The following is a 26,134-nucleotide window of genomic DNA, read 5'->3' on the forward strand; positions in this document are numbered from 1 at the left end:
AGTTGACAGTCCACAACATGTTAGGAATTTTTTTATGTAACTGTCGTTGTGATTTACAGGTACTTTAGGTCAGGAGCTCCACCTGTGATCAACCCTCTCCATACTCGTTTTCCAAAGGACACTATTGTACCAGGCTCTTTTGCTGTGACTTTGACATGGACACTGCCCAACCGCACCACAGGGGTTTTCAATGTCACCAGTCCCCTCCCGGGAGACTGGTTCCTAGCTGCACACTTACCAAAGGATGAAGGGAAGATCTCTGTCAAGGTAAGTCAATGAGAAAGAAACATCAGTAAGTGATCATAAGCACAACTTTATAATGAAATAATTATTTTGCTTCTGCTTTCATCATGAGATGAGCTTGTTGATAATGAGAAGTGCCTTATGTTCATAGTTTTGCCTGTACATTCCTTTTGGCATTTATGCATTTCTAATTGATGCTGCTCACTTCCGCACAATCAGTGGGAGGCCTTCACGGGTAGTAATTTAAAAGTGAGCACTGTGATTTCAGAACTTGTCAGAACTTGTTTTTTTCAAACTAGATTATATATGCATTTCCTGTCAGAGTGCTCATTATTTCACTTGGATAGTAATCTCAAAGACACTGGCATTTTTTGTGAGCTGTCCTGAATATTCATGTTTATAGATTGCATTACCGGTATATTAAAAGTGCATTACTTTTCAAAAGGTTCTTTGTACAGTTCACAAAACCACATGTGTGTCTCTACTCTCTACAGGACACCGAATCAGTTGTCTCACAGACCTGCTGGTCTTTTTCATCTGTGGGCTATAGACATATAGTGTTGTTAATTCCTGCTCTACCTTCAAAAATCACTGTCAACCTTAATTCTTGAAAAAAGGTGTTTACTATCAGAAGCAGAATGAGCTTTATTGCCAAGTTTGCTTACACATACAAGGACTTTTTTTTTGGTGACAGAAGCTTCCAGTATACAAACAATACAACAACAACAAGACAGAAATAATAATAATACAAATAAAAGGTTAATAGAAAATATAAGTATATATAGAAATGCACAATAAGATGGAAAATATATGTACAGTATGCATATGTACAAATACAAATCTGTTATATACAGATAATGCAAGGGAATGTAATGCAGAAGAGGTAGGATATGATAAATAAATATAATTGACTAATCTGTGTATTGGATGTAATTTTTGCTCAATGGGGCAGTTTTATCTGTTCATGTGATGGATAGCCTTGAGGGAAAAAAACTGTTCTTGTGCTTGACGGTTCTGGTGCTCAGTGCTCTGTAGCGCCGGCTAGAAGGCAACAGTTCAAAAAGGTAGTGGTCAGTGTGAGTGGGGTCCAGAGTGTTTTGTCCAGCCATTTTCCTCACTCTGGTAGTGTACAGTTCTTGAAAGGAGGGCAGGGGGCAACCAATAATCCACTCAGCAGTTCAAACTGTCCATTGTAGTCTTCTGATGTCCGATTTAATAGCTGAAAAAAAAAGTTATTGAAGTACAGAGGACAGACTCAATGAGTGCTGAGTAGAACTGGACTATCAGCACCTCTGGCAGGTTGAACTTAATCAACTTGCTTAGGAAGTACACCCCATGCTGGGCCTTTTTCAAACTGGAGTCAATGTGGGTCTCCCACTTCAGGTCCTGTGAGATGGTTCTTCCCAGGAACCTGAATGACTCCACTGCTGCCACAGTGCTGTTTAGAATGGTGAGTGGGGTCATTGTTGGGGGGTTCACAATCATCTCCACTGTTTTGAGCATATTGGGCTCCAGGTTGTTATGGCTGCACCAGTGAACCAGCCGTTCGTCCTCCCCTCAGGTGGGCCAACACCAGCCTCTCAAATGACTTCATGACCACAGATGTCAGAGCGATGGGAATAGTCATTAAGCAATTTGATCTTGGGTTTGTTTGGGACAGGGATGATAGTGGAGCATTTGAATCAGCAGGGAACTTCACACTGCTCCAGAGATCTGTTTAAGATCTGTGTGAAGATGGGGGGCCAATTGGTCAGCACAGAATTTTAGACAAGTGGGTGAAACACAGTCTGGACCCTCTGCTTTCTTTGTCTACTGTTTCCAGAAGACCCAGCACACATTCTCTTCACAGATCCTAAGTGCAGGTTGAGTAACAGGAGTGGGAGGAGGGTGGTTGCAGGAGGTGTTGGTGCTTGTGTGAAGTGTAAGGGAATTTCGGATCAATATAACTCAAAGGTGATTGAATTACAGTGAATTAGAACCAAATTCAAAGGTAAATGATTCAGAATTAATATTTAACACTTTATCAAATATTCGTCCAACCATAAGTTGATAGGGTATTTTACCAAATCGGGACAGAATATTATCCTGTGGCCAATGGTAATAATATCATAAAGTTTTGATTACTGATTATGAACAAGGAAACAAAATCGACAGTTTAAGGCAGTAACTTATAAGCACACAGAACAAGACACTTGAATGTAAAATTAAACAAGACTTTTGAACTACTCTAATACACATAAACTAATCTAACGAGAACACACACACACACACACACACACACACACACACATGTTGTGTTTCCATGTTTTATGGGGACTTTCCATAGACATAATGGTTTTTATACTGTACAAACTTTATATTCTATCCCCTAAACCTAACCCTACCCCTAAACCTAACCCTCACAGAAAACTTTCTGCATTTTTACATTTTCAAAAAACATAATTTAGTATGATTTATAAGCTGTTTTCCTCATGGGGACCGACAAAATGTCCCCACAAGGTCAAAAATTTCGGGTTTTACTATCCTTATGGGGACATTTGGTCCCCACAAAGTGATAAATACACGCTCACACACACACACACACACACACACACACACACACACACACACATATACATTCATACAGTGGCAGGAAAAATTGTGATATTAACGGAGGATGAATGTAGTCCCAAATGTCTAGCATTAGACATTATTTCTTAGACCGCAACCTGAGAGAATCATCACACTAGCAATTCAACCTTTGACCTTTTGCTTAATAAGATTTGCACCAGTTCAGCAAGAGTTAAGAGACTGTTGTACTTGCGTTTGGTTGCTCCTGTGAGTTTGCTGGAGGGAATCAGATCAGATGTGGGCTTGGGTGGGTCCCGGTCTCCTGTTCTTGCATGTAATTTGCATAATATCCACATGATTGCATGTGCCCAAACTTTTAAGAGTTTTAGTATGCGCTTTAAGAATCAACATTCAAAGTGCACCTATGGTGCATCCTGCAAAGTCTACATTGCATCAAACTACTATAAATCATTCATCCATCAAAAAGATACCAATTAACATATATTTCCTATAATTGAAGTAGAAGTTAGTAAGAATAAAGCTGCTATAAAAGTTTATCACACAGAAAAAAAACTCCACAGGCTATATAAAACATACATGATACATAAAATATATCTAAGGCAACTACTGGTGATTAATACAGCTTATTGGTAGCAATTTTGAGACCATTTTCTATTAAACCAATGAAGGGTCTTCGTTATTGGTCAGCGCTGTCATTACATACCCTGGTCTGAAGTTAAACAGGTATGAGAGAGACGGTCTTCTTCAGTGATTTGGGTGTGATGGATTCGTTTTTATGGCTCTCTAATGGCTCTGTGGGTGGATCTCTCTCATCTCTGGAATGTGGTGTTCTGTTCATTTGATGTGCTTTGTTCACAGATAATCCTACAGAAGTGAAGGTCAGAGTGGGTGTAGGATGTTGGACTGGGCTTTTCAAATCTTTAGTAAAACACATTGAAATCATCAGCCAGTTTTTGATTCCCTTCAGAGTTGGTGTTTAAAGTTAGTAATGTCTTTCAGACCTCTCCACACTGATGCAAGGTCACATCTTCTCAAAGTAGCTTCTTTTAGCCACTTTAATTTCCTTAGTCAGAGTGTTTTTGGCCTGATTATAATCTGATACAAGATTTTATCACCACTTCTGTAAGCAATGACGATGCTGTCTGAGTTTTCCTGTAAACCATGGTTTGCCATTGGTGAACATTAAATAAGTCTTAGTAGGAATGCACATATCTTCACAGAAACTGATATATGATGTTACAGTATCTGTGAGCTCATCCGGATTGGTACTTGCAGCTTCAAAGCACTCTAATTAATGCACTCAAAGCAGGCTTGTAGTTCCAGCTCTGCTTAATTAGACTACTTTTTACAGTCTTTACTACAGGTTTAGCTGATTTTACTTTCTGCCTGTAGGTTGTAAGAAGACAATGATCAGAGAATCCCAAAGCTGTACGTGGGACAGAACGATATGCATCCTTTAATGTTGTGTAGCAGTGATCCAGAATATTTCTGTCCATGTTGGGGCATGTGATGTGCTCTCTGTAGTTTGGCAGTTCACGGGTGAGGTTGACTTTGTTAAAATTGCCGAGAATTATAATAAGTGAGTCCGGGTATTGTTGTTCTGTGTTGTGATCTGAGCCAGCTGTTGCAACTGCATTCACAAATGCTTGTGGCGGGACGTACACACTCACCAGAATAAACTAGGAAAACTCCAGCGGTGATTAGAAAGGCTTACAGTTGATAAAGAGCTCTTCCAAATTAAGACAGCACATCTTCTTTAACCCTCTGGGGTCTGAGGGTATTTTGGGCCCTGGAGAAGTTTTGACATGCCTTGACATTTGTGCTTTTTTCAGTTGCTTAAAAACATATTAATGGATAATGTATGATAACACTGTATTCAGCACAAACTGGGCTACAATAATATGTGAGCAACGTGTATGTACAGGTTTGTATTTTTGAGAAAATAACGTTTATGCATGGTTTTTGAAAAAACTAAAATTTTAAGTCACTGAAATAAGGTCATATAACGCATAATAAACATTTGTCCTGTAGCCTAGATTTTTTGCTACAAAATGATGTGAAAACCATCCTGATCACTCATTCATACAAAACAATATAGTAATTTAACTTTTGTAAGACAATTTTAGTATTGAAAGGTAATATACGAGGAGGTGTGAATGATCACAAATATTCATTGTAATTCATTGTAATTCGCACATGAGAGACAAAGACCCTCCCCTGGGACTATCATTGAGGGATAGAGAATGAATGTATGGAGACTTAATGATCCAAATCAAGTTTTAAGTTAAAAGAAGTAATCTGACTATATATTTTATTTACATAAAGACTTTACTTAATTTTAGACCTACACTACCGTTAAAAGAAGTCTCTTCTGCTCACCAAGACTGGATTTATTTGATCCAAAATACAGAAGCAACATTGCTATTCTGATCTCTTTTTACAATTTAAAAGAACAGTTTTCCATTTAAATATATTGTAAAATGCAATTTGTGATCAAAGCTGAATTTTCAGCATCATTACTGCAGTCTTCAGTGTCCCACGATCCTTCAGAAATCATTATAATATGATGATTTTCTAATATGGGCATATTTAAAGTGCATTTTACTCATTTAACCTGAACACATATTTGCAAGCACAAGCTTTGTTGATGATAATGAGGCAGCATAAATGCTATTTAAAATATAATCTAAACATTCATATAATTTTATATCATATTACATATCATATTTCTATTATACAGCATACAATTTAAATACCTGCTTCATACGTTCATCGGAGTCCCGCTCTTCTTCTGAGGAAAATGTTAACTCTTCCATAATATCCTGGAGCTTTCTCGTCCATGTATCGTTGCAAACGCGCAGAAAAATTAATGAAATGTGTTTAAATCAAACCTCACAGTTGCCTGTGTATCGTTACAAACACGCAGAAAAGTTGAGCTGTGTTGTTTTTACATTAAACCACACAAGATGTGAAGATTGAGAAGATGTGACCTTGCATCAGTGTGGAGAGTCCGGGGGCGTGTACGTTTTCCTTGAGCACATTAGATATATAAATGGCGTGCTCTGCTGGTGGGTGGGATCACATTACAGATAATTAGATAGCCTAGTAAAAACTGTACATCGCTTTGTTTCAAACAGATTGCATTGCAGGAGAATATTTGTTTTAAATTTGAATAGTTTTATTTAAAAGTAGACGTTATAAGCTTTCTTTAGACATATGTTTCATGTTTGAGTGATAAATATTCGAGGAGTTTCAGTAAATTTTTCTGACGTGTTTCTGAAATATGCTCATGAACACAGATACTGCTGAAAGCTCACCCTTTTTATTATCTTTATTTTACAAAAGCACAAGGTTTTGTTGTTATTGAGAGTGTACACAAATAAAAGTAGACCCTTTATAGTCTCTAATGATGTCTTACACTTATCTGTATACCCAAAAATTACGGAGTATTTTAAGTTGTTTCTGCTGTAATGACGAAAATATCCAGCAGGACGTCGACCCCAGAGGGTTAATGTAGTTACATCTGCACACTGATGTTAAAGCATATTCTGCCGTCTCTTGTTTCCCTATAACTCTGCAATGTGATCAGCTCTGAACAGCTGGAAGCCCGGCAGATGTCACGCGCTATCCGGAATGGCTTCACTCAGCCAGGTTTCTGTGAAGCACAAGGCAGCAGAGTTTGAAAAGTAATTATTTGTATGGGTGAGGAGCTGTAGTTTGTCTGTTTTGTTTGTCCGTTTTGTTAGGGAGAGAGCAGAGAATGCTTTAACAACACAGCTCTGCCTCTGACTAAAGTGTCAGAATAGTCCAAAACCAGAAAAAGATTGTCTGGTATGTGCTTCTGAATGTTCAGCAGTTCATCACTGGTAAAACTGATTGTAGAAAAATCTAAACACAGGACAAACACACACAAAAAAAACAAAATAATTGGAGAGTTCCACACCGAGGCAGCCATTCTCGGCACCATCTTGAGAAACAAAAAACTACTGAAACACAAGGGGTCAATCGTGCATCATAAGATATGTGTAAATAATAGCTTGTCAACCGTAGCTACATTAGAGTCTAATAATGGCTCTCTGCAAGTAAACACATGTACATCAGGCTGTAACATTCATATTAGGGGTATTACTGCCAGAGGGAAAATTTAAATGGGGGAAAATCAGCAAGTGGAAAGTGTTTAAAGGACTCATGCTGCTGACTGTCCAATTGCGATTCTTAATGCAATGTACTGCCCTACAATGGGCTCATTTAATGGTTGCATATACTAATTGCAATTTCACTGAAAAGGAAGTGCGCCCAATGGACAATACGGATTCATAAATATATGCAATGTTTTAATCTACAGCCATGTGGCATGTAAAAGAGCTGTCTTCAGCAGCAAACTATCCAGAATGCTGGCTACACAAATATACAGTGTTTACATATTGTGTATATTCTTATATATGTATATATTTATATACAGGTGCTAGTCATATAATTAGAATATCATAAAAAATTTGATTTATTTCAGTAATTCCCGGTGTCTTCAATATTGAACCTTTTCACAATATTCTAATTTTCGGAGATACTGAATTTGGGATTTTTATTAGTTGTCAGTTTTAATCATCACAATTAAATGAAATAAACATTTGAAATATATCAGTCTGTGTGTAATGAATGAATATAATATCCAAGTTTCACTTTTTGAATGGAATTACTGAAATAAATCAACTTTTTGATGATATTCTAATTATATGACCAGCACTTGTATACGTATGTATATAATCCTAAGTATTTTTGCCTTGTATCTAAATATCCTTCAAGCCTAAAAAATTCATATGGGGCATGCAAAATATATTCTCCTTGGCATGCACAGTACAGACCAGTATATTGAAAAATAATTGGTTTGTGTTGTGAAGTGTGAACTCCTGGGGGAATATTTATCTATATACATATTTACATATATTGTACATATACTGTATATATACAGGTACATATAACATACAGGTAGGTGAATATGCAAATATTTAGCTTATGTCTGTCTTACAGAGCTACAACTAGATACTTTCCACAGGTTTGCATTATCATGTTGAGAACTTGTTTTCTTGTTTTCATGGAGACTCAAATCTACTCTAATTGTGCTGCCATGCCTAATTTTGCAAATATTTGACAGTTCTGTAAAGTGGAGGAAAAGTGTTTACGCTGTGGATATAATGATTATGAGCTGGGTATAATTGTTTTAGGCAACAACCAAAATTGATTTCTGGCCTCTGCACATTTATCCAAACTGTCAGGTGTGATTTCTTCTTAAGTGGCCAGCCTCCCTGCTAAAAAAAGACCATCTTAGACAAGAATTGTCATGCTGGTCCAGGGTGAATAATGCTAGTTTTGGACTGGTCTAGCTGTTGAACCAGCATGGCTATGCAAAACTTAGCTGGTCGACCAGCATGATCTTTATGATGAAGCTGATTGACCAAGAAAGTCTTTCTGTGCAAATTACAAGCCAGGATCCAAAACATAACATGATGCTGACGAGCAATGCTAGTCATTTTTATAAGAGTTGGTTAAACAGTTTAAACTATTTGTGTAGTGGATGGCATCTGAATCAATCTCACATTAGAGCAAAATCCATGTTAATTAGAATTCTCAGTTCCATGCATGCAAAATAACATTCCCTCAATCTCTACCTACCATCTTAAAAACTCTGTCTCTCCAGAGCTTTGTCCTATGCTTCCATGTCTTATCTCAGTGCCACCAGGCATGCACGTTTCTTTAATTAACTCTCTACTCTATCCACATTTGAGGGCACTGTTTTCATAGGATCATACCACCAGCCAATTAGACAGAGACAAAGCCTGGCATGACGAAGGTCTCTTTCCTTTCTATTTGCCTGGGGAATGACAGCACCTGTGGATTAGAAAAACTCGTAGCTGGAACTACTGGAATAATTGGAGGAAACCAAGACCATGCATTGCCTGAGGAAAAAAAATGTATATACAGTATTATACCATGTAGTGCAGTGGGGGGTTTGGGTTGTGGTGAATTGGACTTAGCAGCTGAAGGGTGTTTGTAGGCATTTGACAGTTTGTGTATTTGCGTGAGCATTTTGTACGGGAGTTTGTGCAAGGCCCGGTTGAAAACTCGCAAGTCCAAGATCGGTCGTAAGCCGTCACCTTTCTTGGGTATGATTGAGTAAGGGCTGTAGAAACCCTTCTCCATCTGGCTGGAGAGACAAGCTCTATCGCGTCTTTGAGTAAAAGGGTCGCGATCTCTGTACGCAGGGTGTTGGCGGATGGTTCTGGCCAACCAGCGTGACAGGCATGGAAGTGAGAGCCACGCGTCCAAGCTCTGTGCGAGGGGCACTAAGGGGACAATAATTTTGGTGTAGCTGGCAAGGCTTTGCAGTGGGGCAGAGCAGGTTGTATGGCATCGGGAGGCAGAAGTGCGTCCCGAGGATTTGGTGCTGAGAGAAGACTCAAACATATCGTTCCCTGGGTCATCCATCTCATGACGCTTGGTAGCCTTCTGGGTCCTTGAGGTCATTCAGGAGACAGGTGGGCGTGTGCTTCCTGGGCATGATGTGGCAAATGGCCTCCGTCTGTTTCTTCACCGCTGAGAACTGCTGGGGGAAGTCCTCCACGGTGTCACCGAATAGACCGAAATGGGAGACTGGGGCATTGAGGAAGTGTGCCTTGTCCACGTCCTGCATCTCCACCAGGTTCAGCCAGAGATGATGCTCCTGGACCATGAGGGTGGCCATCGCCTGCCCACGTCCGCGCTGTGACCTTCGTGGCCCTGAGGGTGAGGTCGGTCGCTGAGCGCAGTTCCTGCAACACATCGGGGTCAGGACTACCTACGTGCAGATCTTTGAGTGCCTTGGCCTGGTGAACTTGCAGGAGGGCCATTGCATGCAGGGCTGAGGCAGCCTGTCCAGCGGCGCTGTAGGCCTTGGAGGTAAGTGATGACGTCATCCTACAGGCCTTGGAGGGGAGCACAGGGCGATCCCACCAGGTGGTGGCGTTCTCAGGACACAGGTGGATCGCAACCACTCTGTCCACCTGGGGGACCTCCGAGTACCCGTGGGCCACCCCGCCGTCGAGGTTAGTGAGAGGGGATGAGCAAGGAGGTCAGTTGCGGTCAGTGAAAGGTGCCCTACACAACCTTTCAGCTCATCATTCACCTCTGGGGAAAAAAGGAACTGCGGGGGATCAGAGGAGAATCACTGCAGAGCAAAGCTGCATTGGCCCTCAGCAAAGTGCCATCCATTTCTCTCTGCTGATGAGCTCCACAGTCTTTGTGAGGCTAATCAGGGAGCAGATGGCCAGTTGTAGAGGAAGAGAGGAGAGTGAGAGAGAGAGGGGAAGTGGAAGGAAAGGAAGGAAGGGGGATGAGAGAGTCAAGCACACACCAAAAATCACCCGACCGTCTCTGCTGGATGGAGCTGCCACAGGGGATGAGCAGGGACCAGAAGCAGAGCAACCTGACAGTTTGTTTTGCACTATATCTAAACTCTTGGAGGGCATCAATAAACTAATTGGAAACTGCCAGCTCTCTGAGATATGTTATCATTAAACGCATCTTTGTTGTTTTAAGAAATGGTCAACAGAAGGAATGGAGACAGGCTGTCAGTTTTATGGCTGCTTATCTCCATATCCATATCTGAATTTTTTGTTACAGATAGAGTGCACTGATCAAAGCACTCACAACACACTCAGAAATCTTTTATTATTAAGGCATGTCAGATTACTTAAAACCAAGGTTGACGCTCAATGAAATGGCTGACGTACTGTAAATCTCCTAAAATCGAGGGCTTCTAGTTTTAAGAAATAATACATCACAAATAACAAACAAATTCAAAAGGTTAAAAAACGGCGGCATCTACTCCTTTCCTCCAACAATAAAAACATACAACTTTGAAATATGCATTCTTTGTATTGAACTAAGAGGTCAGTGTGTGATGTTTTGATTTTCTGTTGGTTGTGCATATTCTTTTCATTTCAATTTGCTGGCCAGACTTAAGCAAACTTGAAATTTTATGTGCAGCGGAATGTGAAATTTAATTAGCTTGTGTTTCCGGTCTCCTGAATTTGGATGTGTTTTAATGGGAATGAATGGAGTGCATGTGTAATGTGAAAACACCTTGATAATATTTGCTGGGGGGAGGGGAAGTCCAAGGATTCCTTGTCAGATGATTTTCAATTATAAATAATTATATCCCAGCTTAAAGGAATAGTTTACCCAAAATATAAGTTCTGTAATTATTTACACACCCTCATGTTGCTTCAGACCCATGGCCGGCTGCTATGTCGCTAATATCAAACCTCTTTGGTTCTCATCACGTTTCGCAACAATGTTACAGCAAAACAAAAATATTCTGGGACAGAATTTTCATTTCCTTTAATAAAATAACTGTAAAGCAAGAAGACCATGTTTACATGAGATTTTAAATCATCAGGTTATTCTCTGCTTTTGACCTTAGAGAATAACCTTTGCGCACATGGGATTAGCCAGTAAGAACGGCGGCAAAGGTGTTTACATGCAATGTAAAATCGGGTAAATGGGCCAACATCTGGGTGTGCTAATTGCTTTATACTTAAACCCTACGATTGTGCATGTAAACACGCTCATTGGCTCAACCATTGCTGTGAGTTTGTGGCAACACTATTTGTTGACTAATGGAAGATGAGGTGAGTGTTCAGGAAACCTGTTTGGAAGCAAATTATTTTAGCAGTTCCATTTGGTGTTTCTACATGGCACAGCAATTGCATAATTTGCCTTAAATCTAGTACCATTTTCTGAAAACAGATCTGATCAATACTTAGGTGATAGTATCCTGTGCTTGTACAAATACTACTAATAATATACATTTCTGGACTTGATGTGGTCCTGATGTAAGCAGCCAGCTAAAGCACAGAGCAGAAGGGGGTGTTGTGGGAGGTGTGCAGGGAACCACACGCTTTACCAGTAATGAGACTGTGGATCCCTGCAGGTCTATTTCTTGACAAATGATAAATGGGTTTCATATCAGGCTGAGCAACTCAAATGCCTTTATGCTTTATATGCAGTAGGTTCATGTACATGTACATTTTCAAGTACAGATACACAAAGAGTTGATGCAGAGGCAGGACCCAAAAACACGAAAATACCAATAACAAGCATAAACTATCCCGTAGGGGACAAACATAAAGTACAGCACTGAAAACCAACTGAAGCTGAGCTGGGGTAGATGTATAGGAAGTAGGACTGAGGGATGGGAACCAGAGACAAGACCAACATGAATATGAAACAAGACGAACTTGCATTGGACAGCACACAAGAGAAGACTAAAATAGGGAATGAAATCAAACAGATTAACAAGCAGAGTAGGCGAGACAAATTAACTAATAATGGGGAAACAAGGGTGTGACGCAAGACTGAGCGACACATGGTAATTCAGAAACAAAGGCATGTGCTCTCACAAAACACAAACACCCGAATGGCATGAGAGCACATGGTCAAGATAATAAGGCAAAATACACTTGTGCCAACCAATAGACAAGATGAGGGAATGCATAGCAACGCCAAACAAAGCAATGCCACACATTCCAACATTAGACAGGGCCTGAGAGTACACCATGCGATGCACACAACAGGCAACAAAATGAGACAGGACACCTGTGCGAGTTCGGCCACACAGAAACCCGACACCTCAGACCAAAGTGACCAAACCTCAGCACAACGTGAAGACAGCTTGTGACCCAGGCAGGAACAGAAATAAACGATTGACGTGAGTGCATGCTGCCAAGATGACATAGGCGCAATGCACTAAAGCCAATAACAGAACATGGAGCATGAGTATCCGAATCACAACACCAACCAAAACTGAACCCAGTCCCGGCGCCATGGGCGGGCACTGGGGGGCCTGGCCCGCCCTGTGAGTCACTAGTGCCCACCCTGGACGATCCTGTCTCCCTTCATCAACTCTACGTCACGTCTCACATCTCATTTCATCGCGATCTCACAAAGCTCTTTTATTATGCAGCATGCAGAATTCAGCACTGAACAAAAACTCCAACGTTTTGAATGGTGAGTGGATTTTATCTGAAATGCATCTGATTGGCCATTGCGTTTTAGAAATCAACACATATGTCTGTGATTGGCTACATTGCACAACGCTGCAAAAACACGTTATAATGAGAACATCTAGGCTACTTATGCTTGCGACTGTAAATCGTTATTTTGTTTAGATGTTCTTATTGATTTTGTGCAATAGATGAATAACAATGTATTTGTTTTAGGATGTTTTATTTAGATAGGGAGACCCACGAATCGTTTTATTCTCCCGCAACCCATTACCGCCGCGCCCGCACTCGACCATCAAATCGAGTCGACCAACCACCAGTCCTTGCTTCTTGTTTGCACTTTTATTTATATATTTTTATCAATAGGCTACTGTAACTATCGTTACAAGTTGGTAAGTTGTCGTTTTGTATATACATGATGAATAAACTCCTGAATAAAATAAAAATGTGTTTGGTCTGATTTAAAAAATAATATTTTTAAATGGATTTGATTGGTTTGTCGATAGTGAGCGCGGGAATGTTTGTTTGTGTCCTAAGCATAGTAACGCTTAATAACGATAGCTGTTATTTTTTTTAAACAACTATGCTGAGCTATTTCGTGTGACAGTTACCATGGATATACGGCGTTTCTTTAATCAAAGACCACCAAAGTTGGAAGAAGAGAGCAGCGAGGTAAGGGGAGGTGTAGCAGTTCACAAGAGGTCGATCCAACTCCCAACACTTCAATCAGCTTTGACATATTTAAATCTGCATATTTGTGATATTTTTACCTTTATAAAAGGACATTTCCCCTAATCTTATTAAATATATATTATATATCTTAATGAATCCTCTTTCATTTTAAATTCTTTATTTGATCAATAAATTAAATTAGAATAAGATACTATAGGACTATTACCGATCAAATTAAATCATTTACATTAAATAATATACATTAAATAATGTTATGAGATTGTTTCAAATCTTTTTTTTAACTACAAATAAGAAAAGTTGAAAGAATGACACTTTTAAACATGAAACTAAACCGCCAGTAGATGGCGGTAAGGGATAAGCAGCTGCGGTGTTAAGCGAGTCATTGAGTTATTTGTTCAAACGATTCGTTCAAACAGCTGATTCATCAAGAATAAAGTAGTCGTTCATGAATGGGTCATTGAATCTTTGACTCAACCGATTCGTTTAAAACACTGAATCATTTAGTAATGATTACACGGTTGACTGTGAGATGCGTTCTGTTTCTGCTGGGATCTTTGTTTTAAAATAGAACAAAAAGTCAATATTGCATCTAAAATGCAAGTGACTTAATATGAATTACTTGTTTATTGAACTGTCGAAATCAGTGGTACATTTTCAATCCTGATGGTATTCAGCACTTATTTGTATGGTGTTGCTTTTAGTTTGTGATTTTTTTCTTGGTTGTATGGTGTTGCTTTTAGTTTAAATTTTTTTTACCGCAGTATGCTAACTGAGTTTCTTTGTGTGAGCTGCAGTTAGGCCTATTTGTTTCATCGAGAGGCTGCGCGAGCCTAAACAGCACAGATCTTTAGTGTCAGTTATGAATTTGAATAGCGTCAGTACATTATGTAACAGGCTACTATCGATCATTATCATTGTATCATACATATTCAATTCATAATCGGTCATATCATTTAATGTTATTAGGGAATTATGTTTATCTCAGTTGTGCCCCCCTGAAAAAAATGTAATGCCCGTCCGTGAATTTGTGTCTGGCGCCGGGTCTGACTGAAACAGACAGAGAAGTCAGGATCCAGACACCATGCACCAAACATAAAAACACGAGACCAACCAAGGAACCAAGGAAATAACAACCAAAGCCATGCACTCACACACAGACAGAAACAAAGCACAAGACAGACAGACACAAAAAGCCAGACTGACAGAGCAACAGGATCGGGACAGTTTTGTGCTGTTCTTATGCATGTCTAGCTGTTGGACAGATATGCCATTCTGATTACAATCAAAATTGAACTGGTCATGCTGTTCGACCAACATGGTTTTTCAAAAGATGCTGGATGATCAAGAAAGACTTGCTGGTTAAAGCAATAGTAAAAATTCTTTCCTGATTTACTCCCATTCTTTTGTTCCAAACCGGTATTATGTTAGTTATTATGCAGAGCACAAACGGAGAATATCATGGCCATTGTAAGTAAGATGGTCCATAAATTTAATTAAAACATGTGAGAACCAAAGTCCTACAGGTTTAGTACAATATGAGGGTGAACAAATTATGACAGAATTTTTATTCTAGTTTAGATGCCTTCTGGGAACACCAACACACTCGCATCTCATTCTGGAGACCAAACAGCTTTGCTTGTCTTCTCAGCAGGGTTATCAAATGCATATTTGGAGTCTACTGTGATGCATGATAAATAATAAAGAAATAATTTTCTCATTTAGTTGCAAGCCTGTGAACACAAGCAAACTGGCTGTGTTGTACCAAAAGCAGCAACATATGGACTCCTCCTCGAAGACATTGTACCTCACACAGCTGGAGACTATGTTAAACATGCAAAATGCTGAATAACAGCATTTTGCAATCAATTCTTTGTTCTGTTAAGGATGGGTTGCTCAAAGCTGCAAAATTTTATCTCTGAAATGGGAAGCAATAATTTGCTTCTTTTTCTCTTCCTTTCTTTTTTTTGTCTGCACTATGTGTCTGTGTTGGCACATGAGCTGCAAACATCCTCCCCAATCAAATCAAATCAATGAACAATTGGGAGGATACTGAGGTGGATTGAGTTGACAAATCTTGCATGTCAGAAACAATGCAAAAGCAGGGGATGGATGGCTAAAAAGCATGACTCTGTCTGCTTCCTCCAGCACCAGCTGTGCCTGCGCTTTATGTACACAGCCATACATGAACAACAGATGGGTCTCCTTTCCCAGTTTGTTATTTAATGGTAGCAGTTTTGCTTGTCCATCCCTATTATCCCACAACTTCAATCTGCCGTTTTAAGATGAGAACGGATGTGGTTCTATTTACTTTATGGGTTCTGTGGTAATTTGTCACCTTAAAACAGCATTCATGAGAACATTGACAACAAGGGAACAGCAGTCTATAAAACATCCTCTGCTTTGCCATAACAGGGTATTCAAACAGATAACTGATAAACATTGGCCCCAAAAAGTATTTGAACACTGAAACAACTCTTAAAAATGTATGAATGCATCAAGTTTCTTTAAAAATACAAAAAAAAATAAAAACTGCTAAAGGATTTAAATTGAATTGAATTGCTCTTTGCGTGTTTATGTGAATGTCTCACTTTTTACCTCGGATATTGTCACAACACCTTGAGACTTTCTTAGTTCTGGTGGATGACTGCAGAATTGATTACCAGAATGGTTTGTGCTGAAATGAATGAGCCTTCCAATCAAGCTGAGAGCGAATTAGACCTTGATAATACACTAGAGATAACGATTGACGCAAAACAGTATGCAATGACACCTACCCAGTGGTGCAAATCCATCAAATAGACCTGAATTAAATTAGAATGTGTTCTGCCACCATAACAACAAATGCCTCTTGTGTGTCAAGATGACTTACAGAAAAGAACGCACTGTGAGGTTATAAGTTAAGGTGCATTAAACATTAGAAAAAAATTATGAGACAATATGTGATTTGAATGTGCTGGCTTGTTATGAAATATTGATTTTGAATATAGAGAAGCATCTAAATGCTACCTACTGCCATAACGAAAGCTGTAAAGAATAAATGGTGATGATTTGCCTGCACACTGCATTGGACATGCGCTGTATAACCCGCTGTTATTGTACAGCAGATGTTCTGGTCAATGGTACTTTTTATTGTTTTTTGTGACCCGGGCAGAGACAGAAATAAAAGCCTTTTTGAGGCTTTCTTTGAAATTATGCTTTAAATGTTCTTGTCTTAATAAATTTAGGAACATCTAATTATAGGATAACTATTGAGGCAGAAAAACAAACAAACAAACAAAAAAAAAACTGCATAATTAATCACACAGCCTCTTTGCTCTTCATGTCTATTGAATAGCATTTCAATATTAGTAGAGGCCCTTGCCGCTTGTCTTGGTTATTGTGTAGCTGCACTGAGCTGACAGATGCGACGACAGACTCTACATCTTGTGAAATAATAACATGGTTGACTGACCTCAACAGGAAGCCAGCAGTGATATGTGGTTGGCCCGCAGGCAGAAAAGCAAGGGAAAATGACCCCACGTCTCAGGTGGTAGTACAGTACAAACAAACGGAAACAGTGGAATGTGCAATCTTGAGCAATAGAATTAAAGGAGTGGGCCTCATTCATAAAACAAATTTCTAAGTAAATAATTTGTAAAACCATCCTTATGTAAATTGTCACAATGAATTGAACATGGCATTATTTACATTCAAATTTTAGATTTTATGAGCGATTTACACAGAACTGTGTATGCTTATAGTGTGTTCACAGAGATTTAATACCAAGATCTTTGGTGTAATTGTGTTTCTCTATGTCAGTGGTTCTCAACATGTGTCACTATCCAAATGGGTTGCAGAATGGTTTCGATAGGGTTGTGGACAGCAGGGTAAAAACAATACTAAATGCAAATAATCTAATGCAACTAACCATTTATTCATGCACAGTTAATTAACAAGCTTATGTTTTAGAAAGGGACGATAAATGTTTCCATGTAATTTTTACTGACGTCAAAGTCTATGTGTCAAAACAAATTAACAGAACTACACAAACTAAAAGAAATTATGACCTATATTTCCTTAAATATGGGTTCACGGGCAGTGTTAATAAACCTGATCTGTGCATCTTTATTGAGTGCCAGGAGCATGAAACAAAAGTAATTTAACGAATTTAGAAACAAAACACTAAATTATTTTGAGCATTGTTGGGCCTGTGTATTAGACATATGGTAATCCAAATAGATAACAATGTTTGATTTTAAAGAGATTTTAGTATGCCTTTGTACGATAACCAATTTTCATCTAATTTAACATCTGTGCCCTGAAGCAAAACCAGTTGAGAACCATTGTTTTATGTGTAGACAGCAAAAAAAAAAAAAAAAGAAAAGGACAAGTAAAGAGGAGGAGAGGTTGTTCTGCACAATTCGACAATGATGAATGTGTTTTAGGCCAGGGGTACGTGTGCGAGAGAAGCCAAGGGTTTCATGATGAAACACTGCATTGTAATTTGCCAGCATGTGGCATGGTAAATAACAAACTCTCCTGAATTCTTACACCTCCTCTCCATCCACCTCCCATTTCTACACCTCAACATGCAATTTCGCTATAAAAATGTGTCTGCTAATCTTTACAACTCATCTGATCTTGAATTGAAGCATACAGTATGCTTCGACATCTGCCATGTGCTGAAACCAATGTTTTTTTACAGCTTTTAAAAGTGTCACATATCTCTGAATAGCACTGCCGACTATGATCCAGTGACGGTGGCTCCTGCAAAAAATAAATAAAAAAATGGCTGAAAACAAAATTGTTCAGTATAGTGTGCTGTTAAGCAGAATCAGTAAATGTAGATGTACTGTATATATTTATGCCTGAATTATAACTATGTGCCAGTTTGTGGTCTTTCTAACATGCAGGATTCATAGCAATGTATTTACTAACTAGCAGAATCTTTTTTGTAACAATATTTTATATTTGGAATCATTCATCCGATTCAGCTAAATAAATGCTTAGTATTGCTTGTTTTTTTACTTATCTATTTTAATTCCCAACACTGTTCTTTTCTTTAAGTTTCTCAAAAGAAAGTAGAACACAAACTATTGGATGGATTCTCTGCCTTTTCTGATCAGTAAATATCACACAGAGTTCACACTCTTTTATTTGAATAATTCAACATGTGGAAAAATGCATCCCTCTTCATATAGTTTTAAAAATGCTAACTTAGATCTGTGAAATGGATGATCCAAGATAGTGTTTGATCTTTTTCTCCAGTGTGAGCTGTTTTGCAGTTGGGCATGAGTAATATCACATGGCAACATGGCAATGATCAAAAGTGATGCAAATGCAACAACAATTTATCTCCATTTGAAGAGATCATAAGACTCTTTCAGAGGGAATAGAATCTCCACGTGTATTTCCATATCATGACATGCACATATTCATACATTTGTTGTGAATGTGCCATGACATTGTATTTTAGAGCTCTGCTAAATATAGGTCTAGAGATGATTTAGGCTGTTGTGGATATCTTGTAACTAATCTCTCTCATTCCTGCTTTTTTTCTCCTTTTATCTGTAGGGTCTCCACGAGGAATGCCAGTACCTCTTTCAACCTCAGCTTATTATTCAGAGGCTCATTGGGATTTCTGTGCTATATCCTGGATACTTCATTGATCAGATGATTCCACTTCACAATAGATCTGTACTCTACAAGTCAGTTGCCATTTTCTTAAGATGAAACACAGTGATACATTGAAAGTGTGGAATTTAATATCTAATTTAAACCTGTAAATAAACAGAATGTTCTAGGATTACAAACACATTTAAACAAAGAAATACTTTGACATAAAATTAATGAGAAATATTTAAGATTTTGTACTAATTCGAGGTCAAGAATCAAATAAGTATATTTATATTTGAACCATGTTAACACCTTTGTACTACACAGAGTTTCATTATCAAATCATGCATGAGGTTTTACACAAACTTATGGAGTCCATGCCATTTTGAATTGCGATGCTGATTTTATAATTTGCAATAAAAATACAAAAGTATTGATTAAGAAAAGTGCAAACTATGATTTTGTTTTGTATTTTATTTTAGTATTACGCAAGTGGACACTTTGTATAATTTTATACAGAAATTAGAATTTCCACCAAAATTAAAAAAACAAATAAATTAAAAATTAAAATAACATATGACATCTCTACAATTTTGCATTTGCAGTACCACTGTATCTCTCTAACAGACTGGCACACTCAAACATAATCTCACATGGTTTCCTGCATCACTTATCAGATACACAAGCACACACACTAGTGATGTCTCTCAGCTTTTGTCTTTCTTTTTCTACAGCCAACAATTTACTATTCCACTCACATCCTTCTCTCAGGCTTCTACTCTCATTAGGCTCAGATATTAAATCTCTCCTCTCAATTAGCAAATAAAGTCTTTCTAAATGAAAAAGGGAAATGGAGGAGGAGGATGAGTGAGAGGTGCTGAAATGCATAAATAAACAACAGTGTATACATAGAACACCTTGAGCACTGGACAATATGAATATGGGTTTTTATTTTTTGCACCATCAAAGTTCTCGAGTTAATGAAAGCTCTACACTTATCTACATCTCACGGATACACATTCCCTTGATAAGTCACATTGTAAAGGCATCAAGGTGGAGCACACCAAACTGTGCTTTAATACCTTTCACAGTGCCTTTATAATTTCTAAAATGTCGTTATAATCTGGTTTGCATTTAACATTTCAGAAGGACAACAGATTGCATTCTGTGAGACTGTTTCAGATTTCTCTTTATATAAATGTTTTATATTTTTCTCACCTCTTTTTTGTTTCAAAAGTGTATGACTTTCTTTCATAGGAGTTATTAAAAAGATGCAATGCAAGTGAATAGTGAATTAAATTAACTCCTATCTACTCAATAGCAGTTAATTTAATTCATCATTCACTTGCATTGCATCTTTTTTTTACATACAATGAAAGTGGATAGTGACTGAGCCTAACTTTCAGCCTAACATCTTTGTATTCTATGAAAGACACTCATAGTGGTTTGGAACAACATAAGTATAAGTAAATAATCAATTTTTATTTTGGGGAGAACTATCCCTTAATATAAAATCAGTGACCTTTATGGGTTTAAAGAAATGGGATAGAATTATATTAGATGTAATAAAATACATATACAGTACATAACATGTATTTAAAAAATATGCCTTTTGAATATACTAAATATGAACATTAAACCAAGATCTTGTTATTTCTGAAACTGACAAGGAGATAGTTAATATAAGTTTCCACAATAATTTGGATTAATCAGAAGAGGACATACTATTTAGTCAGATGTGAAATAAAAACAATGTTGCATAAAATTGGAAAAATTGATGCATCAATTAATCTTGCATTAAATGATTTTTCCAATTTCAGGGCAATTTTCAAATGTCACACTTTTTTCTGAAGCTTTCCTTTCAGTGATTCTGTAAATAAATTGTGTTCTGTTTGATTGGGCATGCAATGTTCTATTCATATTGTTAATTATAAAACCAGAACAAAAGACGAAACAAAGCCACAATTGGCTTTGTTTCGTCTTTTGTTCTGGTCATGGCCAAAAATCCACCTATGAATGCTTTATTATAAATGTGTTGTTTGTTGTTCCCCTTCTGTCACTCACTCGACGTTGTGTCGAATGAAGTGACACAAGGGGTCTTCCTGGGACACCAAATGTACCTCTGAACCTGAGAAAAGGCCAATGTTAAGTTGGCAGACAGAATTTGCATGCCCCGCCCTGGACATACGGTATAAAGGAAAGCGGGGCAGCAAGTGCCAATCAGAATTTTTCTTCGGAGCCAAACGGTTGTGCAACATCAAGCTGAGTTCACCACTGTTTCACTCACCTCTACTGGCGATAAGCACTGCTGTTGGATCTACGGCACGTTTCCGGTACTCCCCTCCAGAGCCTGTAGAATGACGTCATCAATGACCTTGATAGTCTACAGTGCCACTGGACAGGCCGTCTCTGCCCTGCATGCCAAGGCTCTCCTGCAAGTTCACCAAGCCAAGGCACTCAAAGATCTGCACCTGGGTAGTTCTGACCCCGACGTGCTGCAGGAACTGCGCTCTGCCACCGACCTTGCTCTTAGAGCCACAAAGGTCACAGCGCAGGCACTCGGGCAGGCGATGGCCACCCTCGTGGTCCAGGAGCGTCACCTGTGGCTGAACATGGTCGAGATGTGCGACCATGACAAGGCACGCTTTCTCAAAGCCCCCGACTCCCACTTTGGCGTCTTCCGCAACACCGTCAATGACTTCGCCCGGCAGTTTTTGGCGGTGAAGAAGCAGATGGCACATCTTGCCGTGGCCGCTGCCAAACCAGCGCACCCCACCTGCTCACCGAGGGCGTCCCCCTGCAGCTAAACATCAGGTAGCTTCGTCTCAACCCGGGCCCAGCTCTCAGCCCCAGCGTCGAGCACCTCGCAGGCGGCATACGCCCCCATCTCAGGGAACCCTTCCAGGACCAGGAAAGCTCCGAAGCAACCCAGGAAGTCAGACGTTCGCTCCGGAGCTGGTACCAAGACCACTCCATCCCCCGTTGGAGGGCTGGGAAGAGAATCCTTGTTTCGGGCTGGGGCAACCACATTCTCAATTAAGAGCAATTTTCTCACTCCTTGGGACATCCAGCCGGTGCGTGCCATTCTCACGCCACCCTGGCCCCAAAACCCTACAGTCCTGGCTCCCCGGACGCAGTTCCCTCGCCTCACTTCCCAATCCGTCGCGCTGGCTGGCCAGAACCATCCGACTTGGCTACGTGATTCAGTTTTCCCGGCTCCCTCTTTGTTTCAGCGGTGTTCGCTCCACTTCTGTACGCGGCGAGAAAGCCAGTGCCTTATGAGCAGAGATCGCGTTCCTGCTACTCAAGGATGCGATAGAGCCCATCACTCCAGCCGAGATGGAGAAGGGTTTCTACTCCCCTTACTTCATCGTACCCAAAAAAAGCGGCGGGTTGCGACCAATCTTGGACCTGCGAGTTCTTAACTGGGCCTTACACAGTTCAAAATGCTCACGCAAGAAAACAAATTCTTACCTGCATTAGACAGCTAGATTGGTTTGCGGCATTAGACCTGAAGAATGCATACTTCTACGTCTCCATTCTACCTCGAAACCCTTCTTATGGTTCGTGTTCGACGGCCAGGCGTATCAGTACAAGGTCCTCCCCTTCGGCCTGTCCCCTCGTGTCTTCACGAAGATCGCAGAGGCAGCTCTTGCCCCACTAAGGGAAGTGGGCATCTGCATACTCAACTACCTCAACGACTGGCTCATCCTGGCTCACTCTCAAGAGTTACTGTACACTCACAGGGACCAGGTGCTCAGGCACCTCAGTCAACTGGGCAAAGAGCAAACTCGTCTCGGTTCAGAGCATCTCTTTTCTCGGCATGGAGTTAGACTCAGTCAGGTGCTCAGGTGCCTCGCTCTCTTCGAGCCCGGCACAGTGGTTCCTCTAAAACAATTCCAGAGGCTCCTGGGGCATATAGCATCCTCAGCTGCGGCCGAGCCACTCGGGTTGATGCATATGAGACAACTTCAGCACTGGCTACAGACTCGAGTCCTGAGATGAGCATGGCGCCACGGCACATACCGAGTGACAATCACCCCTTATTGCCATCTGACTTTCAACTCTTGGACAGACCTCTGCTTTCTGCAGACCGGAGTCCCCTTGCAGAAGGTGTTCAGACGTGTCGTGGTGAACACAGACACATCTTGACAGGGTTGGAGCACCGCGTGCAACGTCTGCCTCTGGACAGGACCCCAGCAGCGTTGGCACATCAACTGCCTAGAGTTGTTGGCTGTATCTCTTGCTCTATGGAGGTTTCTCCCACTAATCCAGGGCAAGTACTTGATCCATTCAGACAGCACCGTGACGGTAGCGTACATATATCGCCATGGCGGCATGCGCGCTCATCATATGTCACAACTCGCCCGCCATCTCCTTTGAAGTCAGCCGCGAATCAGGTCGCTGCATGCCACTCACATCCCTGGCAACTGCAACATGACAGCGGATGCGCTGTCGCGGCAGGTTTCGCCCAGCAGAGAGTGGAGGCTCCACCCCAGTTGGTCCAGCTGATATGGGACCAATTCAGCAAGGCACATATAGATCTTTTTGCCTCCCAAGACAACTCCCACTGCCCGCACTGGCCCATGGCACCTCCTTAGCAGACATCTGCAGAGCAGCGGGCTGGGCAACACCCAATACTTTGGCAGATTTTGCAGTCTCAGGGTCGAGTTGGTCTCGTCCTGTATTTTGTCAGGTCCGAGCCGGAAGAACTCGGTAACACGGCACAACCGACTGGGTGTTCCGCTTGCACACAGCGCCCTTCACCAAGTTGATCCAATGTGTCTTCTATCCCAGATCAGCCACTAAGCATCGCTCCCTGGATGTTCTCCTCCCTAGCGTTCACGAGTCACAGGTGCTCTTTACTGGGGTCGGGCTCCATGGGTTTATTTCTCTTTTCAGGCAAAATCCCCGTGATGTATTTCCTGCGGTACGGTGTCGGCAGACCCGCGTTTCCCTTGGGCAGCCCCGCTGCCCCGGTCGCCGTGCTTGTAGAGTCCCCCCTCATTAGGCTGGACCTACCACCGCGCCATTTCCCACGTACAGCTTCACAACCCTCTTGGTGTATTTGCCACATGTTACTTCCCCCTAGACTGGACAGGATGTGGCCTTTGGAGGATCTTCGCAGGAAAAGAAAGACCGCCTTCCCCGACGCGTATCATAGCTTTAAGATAGCCCCATCTGCTTCACGTCCTATGTGAGAGACATAGTGAGAGAAAAGGCAGTGGCTGCCAGGCTTGCTCCTATGCTAGACATGTAGGGCCTGTTCCCCCCCTCAGGGGTGCGGGGAACCTAAGGTCTGTATGTGACATCTCTTTGGGGGCGTTGGGGAAGGCTACGTGCAGCCGACACAGTTGCCTCTAGCACGCTGTAGCCTGCTTGCACCTGTCTCGACAGTTCACGTAACACGGTCAGTGCTTGGCATTTTTAGATGGGACCCCTTGTGTCACTTCATTCGACACAACGTCAAGTGAGTGAGTGACAGAAAGGGAACGTCATGGTTACTGTTGTAACCTCCATTCCCTGAGGGAGGGAACGAGACGTTGTGTCCCTCCAGCCACAGTACTAGACCTACCACTGTAAACGGCCGTACTTTATATTCGGCTCGTCAGTGCAAAATCCTGACTGGCACTCACTGCCCTGCTTCCCTTTATACCCGTATGACCAGGGCGGGGCATGCAAATTCTGTCTGCCAACTTGACATTAGCCTTTTCTCAGGTTCAGAGGTACGTCCCAGGAAGACCCCTTATGTCACTTGATTCGACACAACGTCTCGTTCCCTCCCTCGGGGAATGGAGGTTACAACAGTAACCATGATGTTTTCCATCTCAGTAAAAAAAATAAAAAAGTTTATTCAAAGCCAATAATTAGGAATCATTATTACAGAGGTGGTTACATGTCCATATAGTGCTCACTTCACATGAAACCCTACTACACTGTATGCATTATATGAATGAATTCCACTACAGGTTCATCCTGCTTTCAGACAAATGTTTTTTTTTTGTACCTTATAGAGTGTTCATCCCAAACTACATGTCTCGGGTGAAGGTACAGCTGGTGGACTGCAATACAAAAAACAAAAGTGTGGAGATCTGTCCAGTTCTACTGAAGATCCGGTCAAGGGCTCCGCCAGTGCATAACTCCAGTGCTGTGGATTGCAGAGAGAACATACCCTGTGAACTGGAGGTTCCACTACCATCCTGGGAAAAGTGGTACTATATTTTGGTGGAGCGTTACCTCAGTAGCGCAGACGTCTACTTTCGCATCGGCGTTCAGGTTAAAGGTAAGTATATAAAATTGAAATAGTTGTAAAAGGTGACGTGTGTAATCTTTGAACCACCAACAGAATGGCAAGAATAATTATTATATTCCCAAAGACTCTTTAATTGTATTGTTTCACCCAAAAGAGCCACATTGTTTACAATTTTGGGCCAAGTCAGCTTAGAAAATAGCATTTCAATATAAAAAAAATTTCATGCTTTACCTTTAGTAATATGAAGAATTATTTTCACATTGTTCTTGTTATAATTCAAAGCATATTACAAAGATTTAACTGAGTGAACCTCAAATAATACTGACATAATTGGAACTAAACTGCCGGATCACTTCAACTTCAATCCTTCGACTTTACCTCTCTTTCTTTCTGATTCACTGTCAACGTCTAGGGCTTTGCAAAGCACTTTGTTCTGCATTAACATATGCATAATTGTATATTATATTAGAAATAATTACTAGCATCTGTTAATGAGGGAGTTTAAGGGCAAGAAGCCCTTTAATAATGGACCATAATACAATTGATATTCTGGGTTCTGATGTGACATTTGCCATGGAGCATTTTGATGAAACTTATCTCAAGGTAAAGCCTTGAGATATTTTGTCTTTCCAAAACAAATCACTTTCTTTGAATGGGTCCACCTGGTACCACATTTTCCAGCCTAAGTGCTTGGGGCACCTTAGTGCATGTTAATATATTCTCTATGGTGGCTTCAATG

The 26,134-nt window shown here is 40.5% G+C and overlaps 1 protein-coding gene across 3 annotated transcripts in view; it reads left to right on the forward strand.

The window, feature by feature from the left end:
* Nucleotides 1-26,134, forward strand: part of LOC127635881 (transmembrane protein 8B-like) — a 203,253-nt gene that overhangs the window by 95,138 nt on the left and 81,981 nt on the right. For 2 of the 3 annotated variants that reach the window (XM_052116163.1, XM_052116155.1), the window contains 3 exons: nt 60-267; nt 19,101-19,234; nt 25,157-25,425. The exons of the other annotated variant lie outside the window; for it this stretch is intronic. In XM_052116163.1, the coding sequence (XP_051972123.1) occupies nt 19,200-19,234; nt 25,157-25,425 (304 nt within the window). In that variant the 5' untranslated portion in view covers nt 60-267; nt 19,101-19,199. The remainder of the gene's footprint in view (nt 1-59; nt 268-19,100; nt 19,235-25,156; nt 25,426-26,134) is intronic. 3 annotated transcript variants of the gene reach the window in all.

The sequence above is a fragment of the Xyrauchen texanus genome, chromosome 4, assembly GCF_025860055.1.
Source record: "Xyrauchen texanus isolate HMW12.3.18 chromosome 4, RBS_HiC_50CHRs, whole genome shotgun sequence".
NCBI classification, from domain to species: domain Eukaryota; kingdom Metazoa; phylum Chordata; class Actinopteri; order Cypriniformes; family Catostomidae; genus Xyrauchen; species Xyrauchen texanus.